Source organism: Centropristis striata, chromosome 11 (assembly GCF_030273125.1).
Source record: "Centropristis striata isolate RG_2023a ecotype Rhode Island chromosome 11, C.striata_1.0, whole genome shotgun sequence".
In the NCBI taxonomy this organism is placed as follows: Eukaryota; Metazoa; Chordata; class Actinopteri; order Perciformes; family Serranidae; genus Centropristis; species Centropristis striata.
The window spans coordinates 92,501-104,506 of NC_081527.1; the positions used below are offsets into that span (position 1 = coordinate 92,501).

The following is a 12,006-nucleotide window of genomic DNA, read 5'->3' on the forward strand; positions in this document are numbered from 1 at the left end:
ACTGATCCAGAACCAATATGGTGGCTGTAATTCTTTGAGCTTGAATGAAAAAATACCTTTTTTTTATGTGGATATTTTGTAGAGGGCCACTTCCTCAAACATAAAACTTTCATCAGATAATTTTTTGAAATTGTTTGTATAATGTAAAACAATATCAGCCGATTCTATAAATAATAACTGAGAAAATAAACAATGAATAGGAAGAGGATTCACCCTCCTGTTGTGTTGCAAGATCAATGATCTAACACTTCTAAATCTAAAGTTTTTTTATCTTGGTAAGAACCAAATAATCATCAGGTCACTCTGCTCGGGCCAGTTCATCACTGCTGGCAGCTTTACTTTATCTGGTTTTAAGAGTTCATTTATTATTTTAAGTGTTCAACATGCATGTTGAATACTGAACTCTGCCTATTTCCAGGAATTCCTCAGCGCATTTTTCTTCAATCTAATAATACGACCAAAAAAGATGTAAAAATGACAAAAAAAAAACACACAAAATGACCAAAAAATCATGTAAAATTACAATAAAAAACGTGTAAAAAATTAACCAAAAATGACACACAAAAAAACCCCAAAATGATCAAAAAAGGATGTAAAATGACAAAAAAGGACACAAAATTACACAAAAAGACTTCCAGTAGTGACGTCGTCCTTATTTCACGTGTTCAACATGCTTATTTCAAGATTTAATAATCTTAATTCAAGAAATCTTGTCAAGGTAAATTATCTGTCCATGCAGCAAGATCATTTCCCTCAGATTTACTGTTTGATCTGGTTTTAGACCCTCAGGTTTACTTTTCTATCTGGTTTTTAGACTAAACACCTTTTTGCAGAGTAAACAGTTAAATCATAATATAATCCTCAGTATCAGGATGAAATCGTATCTTGGGACCAAGACGCTGATTCACACCTTTAATAATCTGAAAAACCACAAAATAATGTTCTCTAATCGCTAATAATTTCAGATTTTAACCCTCCTTCACAAGATGTTGGCCACAAATAAAACAGAGCTGCAGCTGAGGACACACACACACACACACACACACACACACACACACCCGGTGAGGCCGAGCCAGGCGGTTGCCAGGCAACCATCATTCATGGACCAGCAGTAAATGAATGTTAGTCTGAGAATATAAAGACGAGGTGGAGACAGAAAAGGTAGACGGGAAATAAGACCTTTCCCTTTAGGCCTCTGAAATAATAATAATAATAATAATAATAATAATAACAATCTGTATTTAACTCTATGGAGTTTTGGGCTCTTTAGTCCATTTCTGACTCCTTTCCATCCTGCCTGTATACACCACTTAAAACATGTTTAAATGCCATGTTGGTGGATTATTTTGTGTCTTTTTTGTCATTGTGTGTCCTTTTTTTGTCATTTTGTGTCTTTTTTAAGTTATTTTGTGTCTTTTGTTGTGTCTTTTTTAGTTACTTTGTGTCTTTTTTTTTGTCATTGTTTCTTTTTTTGGTCATTTTGTGTCTTTTTTAAGTTATTTTGTGTCTTTTTTTAGTCATTGTTTCTTTTTTTGGTCATTTTGTGTCTTTTTTAAGTTATTTTGTGCCTTTTTTTGGTCATTTTGTGTCTTTTTTAAGTTATTTTGTGTCTTTTGTTGGTCATTTTGTGTCTTTTTTAAGCTATTTTGTGTCTTTTGTTGGTCATTTTGTGTCTTTTGTTGTGTCTTTTTTAGCTATTTTGTGTCTTTTTTTAGTCATTGTTTCTTTTTTTGGTCATTATGTGTCTTTTTTAGTCATTTTGTGTATTTTTGTGTCTTTTTTAGTCCTTTAGTCCAACATAAAATGTGATTTTGAATCTTTTTTAACTTTCAAAACACTATCATGCTCAATAAAGAATTGTAAATGTGTCAAATGTGACCAAAGGTGTCAAATCTACCATATAAGAGGGTTCCATCCAGTTCTATCATTTGATACTAAATCTATTTGAGCTTGTCTCCAGTTTTACTTGGTATATCATCATCAAACTGAAACTGGCCTCATGGAGTTTACAGCCAGAACTTTAGAGGTAAATGTACAGTAGGGCTCCACGCTGCTTTGTTTTATACTCTGATGGAGGCAACAAGTCTGGATTATTTGGAGCTTTTTAATAACTCAGTTATGAAGAACTATCTGTCTTTGTTCTGGTGTTCAGAGATTCACCGTCACTCTTCATATTACAGCTGAAAGATGAAGAGTGGGAGGTGAAAAGTTTCAGTCTTGAAAGGCAGAGATCTTTATTAGAGACAGAAACTCATCAGGCCTCTGAAGACTCAGAGTCGGAGGTGAAGCTTTCATTGTGACACATGAAGCCACATCTGAATGTCACGGCGCAGAGATTCTTTCACTTTACTGAGAAACCAGGAGTTAAAATATGAGAAATGAAATGTCACCATTTAAATAACACCATCACATTTCACACAGATCAACTGGATCAAATATGAAGACTGGAGTTAAAATATATCAGCTGCACTGTAAGAAAAGAAAAACTGCTAAACCATAAAATGATAAATGAGTTAATTCAGTTTCAGTAACAATGAAACACTGTAAATGTTTAAATCAGACAAAACAGGATTTTTTTTTTTACATTTTTACTCCACTGTAAAATACTCTGGCACTGTGTTTGTAGCAAAAATATACTGTAATATATAATCAAACCTGAATATCATGAATAAAGATGAAAGTGGCAAAAGACAAAAAACTCAAATTTCCGAGAAAAATAAATCAGATATTCTTTGAGATTAAAAGCGGTAAATTTACGAGTAGAAAAAATTATATTTTCTGAGATTTTAGATGCAAATTTAAGTGAAAGCAACTGATTCTGAGATAAAGTTCTAATGTGTATGCCATCACTGTAATATTTGCATTTATCTTTTGTAAAAATCCTTTTTCTCACTGTTAAATGTACTAAACACCATATCTCTAACAGAAATATACTGTAATATTTAATGGTAAAATCTTTAATTTATGCAGCATTTATAAAGTATTTTCTTGTCAATTATATGGCAGAACAGCGTTTCTTTTGATGGAAAAACTTTTTATTCATACACTAAAATATGGAATAAAATGTCAATCTGAAACATGAAATCAACAGTGCTAATATCATTTTACCGTAATATTAGAACAAGTTGCACCGTATTTATTACGGTAAAGTTCTGGCGACCAACAGTTGTTGTTTTTACCATAAAAACAACAGTTGTTTTTTTTACAGTACATAATCACTATATCCATTTATGGTTTGATATTTAAAATGGACACGATAGTTTTTATCTGGACTCAACATATTGACTTTTTGTGCTTTTTTGTTTTTAAAGTAAAGCTGTAAATGTTTGACAGGAAGTATGAATTACCAGAAATAAAACTATATTTCCCATTTTCCCATCACATATTTTATTAATAATAATATTTTATTAATAATATAATAATAATAATAATAATAATAATAATAATAATAATAATAATAATACATAATTATTATCTCAGTACAATGTTTTATTAACAGCCTGAAAGTCTATTTTATTTGTTTTGGTTTTTAGTTTATTTATTTATGTTTTATTTGTCAATCATATTTTAATATTTCTTTTTCACATTTCAATTCCAATGTTTAATATTCTCCAGATTAAAACTGTGGATATAATCTGAAACTGAACTTTATACAAAAATCTATATTTTGTTGAATGAGTTTCCTCAATGACTTGCAGCCACATGATGAGCTGATATCATCTAATATCATCTAATATCATCTAATATCATCTAATATTATCTAATATCATCTAATATCATCTAATATCATCTAATATCATCTAATATTATCTAATATTATCTAATATCATCTAATATTATCTAATATCATCTAATATCATATAATATTATATAATATTATCTAATATTATCTACTATTATCTAATATCATGTAATATCATCTAATATCATCTAATATTATCTAATATCATCTAATATTATCTAATATTATCTAATATTATCTACTGTCTGCTCTTCCATGAACAGAACAAGCTGTTTGTCAATGTTTCTGTTGAACTTTTCATATGAAACGCTGTGATTAACCTCTCTAGCTGTGTGAAGATCTTCCAGTCAGTGATTTCTCAGACAGACTGAGGAAAGTCTGAAGAATGTCTTTTTATTTTCCGTTCCTGAAGCTTTTAATTTGTAGTAATGTTGCATGTGGTGTTGGTGAAACCTTGTTCCTGTTACTGACACCAGAACCACAATGCAGCTTATTCCTTTCTGTGTTAAATGTGTTTTTTATGTATGTGAGGTGAACTTTAGAGTAAAAGAGGAATTATCATATAGTGTTTATATATATATATATATATATATATATATATATATATATACATATATATATATATACATATATATATATATATATTATGACTTGTGACGTTTCGCCTGTTGACTAGAATGACTTTTATTAAACTCTCAACCCGAACAAAGCGAACCGCAGGTTTTAGTTTCCAGCGTTTGTAGCGCCTCGTACGTCATAAACGTCTGGGAGTGTTCGGTGTGAGGAGCGGAGCCGGCTCAGAGGTTCAGGTCCTGGTTCCAGATCGGTTCATTACCAGACCACATCCGGTATTATTAGCGCTGACTAACAGAGGAAACTCCTGGTTCTCATCACCAGCCGTCCCGTCTTCTGTCTGAGACGTGTCAGCGCTGCCTACCCAGGGTGGTGCCTCTCATTGTTGGCTTTTAGCTTTTGTTTTCCTCAGAAATGGACAAAAAATCAGCCTGACTGAGTCAGTGAGAGAGATGACACTGATCTGAACCTACAGCGACACACCATGATGAGAGACAGTACTCACATGCTTTATTTACTGCAGTAAAAGTACTAATACACACTGTGAATGACTTCACTACAGTAATAGTCCTGCATTCAAAACTTACTGAAGTAAAAAAGCATCAGCATCAATATGTACTTAAAGTATCACAGGTAAAAGTACTCATTATGGAGAATGGACTATATTTGACTGAACACTTTGTCGGTCAGTCTGTGGCTTTGACTCTCATTGTGGACATAAACAACAGAACAAGAACAATAAAATAAATAGAACTGGGCTCAAAATGGAGCCCAGAGGCAGGAAATACAAATAAAAGAGCAGGGGCCCTAAACTCGACCCCTGTGGAACCCCATACAGCAGCGGAGCGGGGCTGGACTCCGAGGTGCCGAGGCTTACACTCATGCTTCTGTCAGTCAGAAAGGACTTGAACCACCGATGCCCACTAGGTGGCGTCACCGAGCCACTAGGGTGCTCTGGTCCACGGTATCAAACGCTGCAGTCAGGTCCAACAGAACAAGAACCACATAGTCACCGGAGTCGTTAGCCAGGAGGATGAGGCTTCTTCATTTTTCTTAAAAAAAAACACATGTAGACGTTCAGGAAGAACTCAGGACGCTCAAAGTGAAGTCGGATCAATGATAGGTATTATGGTTTTGCCAAAAATGCTTTCTGTTCGAGGCCAGAAATTCCAGTCTGTCCACCTCTGGCTGCTGTCACTGTTCCGGTACATTCAGGTGGCAGTTAATTCTGTTGATTGCTCTGCTCTGATTGGTCGACCCCACCTGGCCACCTGGTTGCTTAGCTACCAAAGCAATCTAGTTTGTGTTGAGCTTTTCCCTGAAGGTTGTGTAACTGCAGGTGAAATAATGTTCTAGATGTTCTGCTGTATATCCATAATAACCCATATTAACCCATAATAACCCATAATAACCCATATTAACCCATAATAACCCTTAATAACCCTTAATAACCCATAATAACCCTTAATAACCCGTTATATCACCTGTTATATCTCCTGTTTCCAGATGCAGCAGATGGTGAACTCTGACTCCCGGTTCACCAGCAGCCAGCAGCCAATCGAAGCCGCGCTGGGACCCAGGAGCCAATCAGGCGTGAGCCAGCAGAGTCAGCTGTCCACCATCAACCAATCACAGCTGGGGCTGAGCGGGAACGCCGTTCATCATTCTCCTTCTCCTCCGGGGAGTAAATCTGCCACGCCGTCGCCGTCCAGCTCCGCCCACGAGGACGACAACGACGACACACTCAGGGTAAAAAATATACAATAAAAAAATAACATGAAAAATAGAAAATAAAATAAAAAATAGCATGAAAAATATAAAATAAAATAAAAAATAACATGAAAAATATAAAATAAAAAATACAATAAAATAAAAAACAACATAATAACAATTAAAAACATATACTATACTAACTGAATATATACTATACTATCTCAGTGGGCTGTGTGTGTGTGTGTGTGTGTGTGTGTGTGTGTGTGTGTGTGTGTGTGTGTGTGTGTGTGTGTGTGGTGTGTGTGTGTGTGTGTGTGTTATGTTAACCCCAGATATTCTCTCTGCATGAGATCAGCTCCTCTCTGCTGCTTTCTCTCTCTGAAACCATACTGACTCATTCTCATATTCTCATATTCTCATATTCTGGGGAAATGAAACTCTTGTTGTGCGGCTGAATAATATTTACCAACTGTTGCATTCTCGTTGGCTCTGTGTGGACGAATGACTGGTAACACCCTCATCAGCAGGTAGAGAGGCTGTTTGCTTCACAAAGGAAAGAACGAAACAGTAAACTCCTACACATCTAAAACACAGACACATTTACTAGCTGTTAGGAGTCATATGCAGATGATACATCTGGAGATCTTCATCATCTCTCAGACTGATGAGGAGTTTCCAGTTCAGTCTGTGATTGAGTCAAAGCTTCACATTAAAGAAGTTCAGGTCACATATCAGTCAGTGTGAGAACAGAATAAAAAAACACTTGTATTATACCACAAAGCATCAGATTACCACTGTCTATATTTACCACTGTTTATAGAGCTAAACTCCATCCATCTCCTCCTCCTCTCCTCCTCCTCTTCCTCCTCTCCTCCTCCTCCTCCTCTCAGCTGGGAGGTGTAGCAGAGAAGAGGCCAGCCTCAGTGGACATCTCTAAGAAACCGAAGACACCAAAGAAGAAGAAGCGTAAGGACCCCAACGAGCCGGTGAAGCCGGTTTCAGCGTACGCTCTGTTCTTCAGGGACACGCAGGCCAACATCAAGGCCCAGAACCCCAACGCCACCTTCGGGGAGGTGTCCAAGATCGTGGCGTCCATGTGGGACGGCCTGGGGGACGAGCAGAAGCAGGTGGGTCCTGGAGGAGATCCACACCTTCAGTATAGTGTAACAAAGTGTTCAATATCTGTTTTAGAGGTGGGAAATCCACACAGCAGAGGATCGACATATTTTTTACGTGGCGATTTAATATCGATTCATGGCGGCCAAGTATCGAAGCCAAGCAGTGTTCCCAACTTAGCCACTTTGTTGCTAAATTTAGCGACTTTTCAGGCCCCCTGAGTGACTATTTTTCAAAAAAGCAACTGGAGACAAATCCAGCTACTTTTTCTGGTGTTATTGGAGACTTTTTTCTGTTATTGGAGACTTTTTCTGGTGTTATTGGAGACTTTTTCTGGTGTCATTGGAGACTTTTTTGGTGTCATTGGAGACTTTTTTGTGTCATTGGAGACTTTTTCTGGTGTTATTGGAGACTTTTTTCTGGTGTTACTGGAGACCTTTTTCTGGTGTTATTGGAGACTTTTTCTGGTGTTACTGGAGACTTTTTTCTGGTGTTACTGGAGACTTTTTTTCTGGTGTTACTGGAGACTTTTTTCTGGTGTTACTGGAGACTTTTTCTGGTGTTATTGGAGGCGTTGTCTGGTGTTATTGGAGACTTTTTCTGGTGTTATTGGAGGCGTTGTCTGGTGTTATTGGAGACCTTTTTCTGGTGTCGTTGGAGACTTTTTTCTAGTGTTATTGGAGGCGTTGTCTGGTGTTATTGGAGACTTTTTCTGGTGTTATTGGAGGCGTTGTCTGGTGTTATTGGAGACTTTTTCTGGTGTTATTGGAGACGTTTTCTGGTGTTATTGGAGACTTTTTCTGGTGTTATTGGAGACGTTTTCTGGTGTTATTGGAGACTTTTTATGGTGTCATTGGAGACTTTTTCGGTGTCATTGGAGACTTTTTCTGGTGTCGTTGGAGACTTTTTCTGGTGTTATTGGAGACTTTTTCTGGTGTCATTGGATACTTTTTTGGTGTCATTGGAGACTTTTTCTGGTGTCGTTGGAGACTTTTTCTGGTGTCGTTGGAGACTTTTTTGGTGTCATTGGAGACTTTTTCTGGTGTCGTTGGAGACTTTTTCTGGTGTTATTGGAGACTTTTTCTGGAGTTATTGGAGACGTTTTCTGGTGTTATTGGAGACTTTTTCTGGTTTCATTGGATACTTTTTCTGGAGTTATTGGAGACTTTTTTCTGGTGTTACTGGAGACTTTTTCTGGTTTTATTGGATACTTTTTTCTGGTGTTATTGGAGACTTTTTCTGGTGTTACTGGAGACTTTTTTCTGGTCTTACTGGAGACTTTTTCTGGTGTTATTGGAGACTTTTTCTGGTGTTATTGGAGACTTTTTCTGGTGTTATTGGAGTCTTTTTTCTAGTGTTATTGGAGACTTTTTCTAGTGTTATTGGAGACTTTTCGGAGACTCGTTCTTACTCTTCTTAATGAGGCTCATTAAGAAGAGTAAGACCTCCTCAGACGTAAGATCACCCAGACGTAGTTTAAATTGAAATATATGGAGGTTGATGATGGAGAAATCAAATGTTTGTGTGTTTCAGGAGTACAAGAAGAGGACGGAGACGGCCAAGAAGGAATATCTGAAACAGCTGGCAGCCTACAGAGCCAGTCTGGTGTCACAGGTACACATCTGAAATATTTATTCATGCCCACATAAAAAAGAAAGTACAAGGCTTCTTGCACCAGGGACATAAATCCTGCCAGTGCAGTTGACAACAGGAGTGGGTCAGTTCCAAGGTGCCTGGGTGGCTGAACACAGTTACATATATGATGATGATGATGATGATGATAATAATAATAATAATAATAATAATAATAATAATAATAATTATAATAACAATTATTATTATTATTATTATTATTATCATTATTATTATTATTATTATTATTATTACACATATGATGAGCTACAGGTCAGATAAAAAGCAGACATCATTCAAGGATACAGAAAACATTGTCTCCTTCCATTAATAGCCGATACTGAACCTTGCTAACTGTTTAGCTCTTCTTTTAGAGGCCCTCAGGCCATCAGAAGACCCTGACAACTAGCCCACTACCAAATATAACAACTAACAGTTTACATCTGAAGACCCTCACAACTAGCCCACTACCAAATATAACAACTAACAGTTGACAGTGTAGCTGAGAGATCTTCTGATATTTCAGCTCTGTGGTTAGGAAGGCCTCTTCAAGGCTGGAATCAGAGGAATGAACAGCTCTCTGTGATAAACAACAACAACAACAACAACAACATCAGCTATTAGCTGTAACATTAGAGAACAATGAGACATTACTACAGGCTGAACACTAGGATGTTTCTACAGCGTGATGGAGGAGCTGAAGATTAAGATCTGCTGATATCAAATACACACTTCTGTCATGGCTACATATGTAGAGCCCCCGGTAACCATGGCAACCATTTAAGATGTGAAACATGGTTTCAGCTGGTCACTACCACACACACACACACACACACACACACACACACACACACACAATCGATGTGAAATCTGAATTTCTGTCCTGCTTTCTCTTCTTCTCCAGAGTTATAATGATCCGTCTGAGATGAAGCCGCCCCACCCTTCCTCCACACCTTCCTCCTCCTCTACCTCCATGTTCACACCCAAACCTTCGGTGTACCCGGGGGGCCACCCGGGGGGCCAGCACCACTCCTCCAGTGGCTCCCTCCACCCTCTGCAGCCCCACCCTCACCCCAGCATGTACCTGCCGTACCCCCACCCGTCCCACCCGTCCCACCCGTCCCACGCCTCCAGCCCCGGCCTCAGCCCTCACCTTCCTCCCCAGATCCACCCCCAGCTCCAGGCTCTGTCCTCCAGAGGGACGGCCCCCCGGCCCAGCGTCCCCCACCACCAGGGGGGTCTGTCTCTGGGCAGCATGGTGGCGGCCTCCACCCCCCCTCTGCAGGTCAGCCCTCCCCTCCACAGCCAGGCCCACCTGGGGGGTCTGCACAGTCCACACCACCAGAACCACCAGAACAACCACCAGAACCACCACCAGAACCACCAGAACCACCAGAACCACCACCAGAACCACCAGAACCAGCAGCAGCTCAGTGGACTCTCCATGGGGATGACACACTCACAGGTCAGTCACGCACTCAGTACTGGAAACTGTAGAGAGACAATATACAGAAAAAATATGTCAAAATGACTAAAAAAGACAAAATTACTAAATTATCAAAATAGAAATAAAATGACCAAAAAATACAGTCAGGGAAACATTGTTAGACCTCCGTGTTTTCTTCAATTAATTGTTCATTTTAATGTCTGGTTCAACTAAAAGTTCATTTGTTCGGACAAATATAATGATAAGAACAAAAATATTAATTGTTATTAATATATTTGTCCAAACAAACGTTCCTTTAGTTGTCCCAGGCATTAAAAAGAAAAATTTAAAATCTGCCCAGCCCTACCCATAATACCTCTATAATACCTATCAATCAATGAGTCCGTTCAGCTGGTCTGCTAACATTGTATCTGGTAATTATATTATTATTAATATGAGTTTGTGTCGAGCCTGATGTGAGATTATTTATCTCCACCAAATATTTCAGAATCGGGGAAAAGCTTTCCACCAGTCTCACTTCCATTTTCATCCTGTTTTTATCGTATCACACTTTAAAACCCCACACTTCCATAATCCCCCTTTCTTTCTTTTCCTCCATTTTGCATAATTTGAGCAAAGAGAGAGAGAGAGAGAGAGAGAGAGAGAGAGCAAACGAAACCAACAAAATATAAAAGTGAAGGGGTTGGGACACAGTGACAGAGCTCTGAAGTTTATTTTTTTTTCATCTGAGTGAAGAGAGAGAAATGATGGGGGAAGGGAGAGAGAGAGAGAGAGAGGGAGAGAGAGAGAGAGAGAGAGAGGGAGAGAGAGAGAGACAGAGAGAGAGAGAGAGAGAGACAGAGAGAGAGAGAGAGAGAGAGAGGTAGAGAGAGAGAGAGTTAGTGAGCGAGAGAGAGAGAGAGAGAGACAAAAGAGGCAGATGGGGTCTTTGTGAAGGAGTGAAGGAGAAGAATTTGCTCAACAATGGATGAATAGGTGAGGTAGAGGAGGAGAGGGGGAGGAGAGGAGGAGAACCCAACCACCTGCTGTCCTCCTTTTCTCCTCTTTCTCCTCTTTCACTCAGATTAACTTCCCTTTCAGACTCACTGTGTGTGTGTGTGTGTGTGTGTGTGTCTTTTCCTTCAAGTATCTGCTGGTTAGACATGCTCTCCTCCTCTTCCTCTCCTCCTCTTCCTCCTCTCTAAACTCTGTAATTATTGCTGATGAAGCTGATCTGTCTTTCATTCATTCATTCATTCATTCATTCATTCATTCATGTCCCGTTAATCAGAAACATTTCAGCGTTCTGAAGGCTGGATGAAAACAAGCCTCAGCATCTCAATAACACTGATTTAACACTGATTCATGTGAAGGATTTCACTTTTAACCTCTTTGGTTGATAAATACAACATGTTGCTTGTTAAATATGTCGTTGACCAGATTCATTGAAACAAAGTGATGACCTGGAACAAAAACGAGAATGTTCTCTACGTTAAGAGACGCTATACCAAAATGTCATTAACTTAATATCATGTGTTATTTTTGGATCATTATAAGAACCAGACTAGCTTTACACTTTTTATTATTATTATTTTAAGGTTTTATCATGTTATAATCTCTTTCCCACAGGCCTGTGAGATCAGTTTCTGTTCCCTCAGTAGTAAGTTGACTACCAGCTGTATTCTATCATGTTAGTAACTCATAGATACGCGCCTGTAAGAACAACACACACACAAACTTACTATGAACTAGAAAATTTCTAAATAAATTTTGATTGTGTGCTTGCCTCTGGACCGTGACTCTC

At 38.2% G+C, this 12,006-nt stretch overlaps 1 protein-coding gene across 1 annotated transcript in view; it reads left to right on the forward strand.

Annotated features, from left to right (window-relative positions):
• Window positions 1-12,006, forward strand: part of tox (thymocyte selection-associated high mobility group box) — a 45,923-nt gene that overhangs the window by 29,454 nt on the left and 4,463 nt on the right. Inside the window, exons 5-8 of the mRNA XM_059344354.1 lie at window positions 5,822-6,064; window positions 6,919-7,155; window positions 8,678-8,758; window positions 9,681-10,241. Of these exons, the coding sequence (XP_059200337.1) occupies window positions 5,822-6,064; window positions 6,919-7,155; window positions 8,678-8,758; window positions 9,681-10,241 (1,122 nt within the window). The remainder of the gene's footprint in view (window positions 1-5,821; window positions 6,065-6,918; window positions 7,156-8,677; window positions 8,759-9,680; window positions 10,242-12,006) is intronic.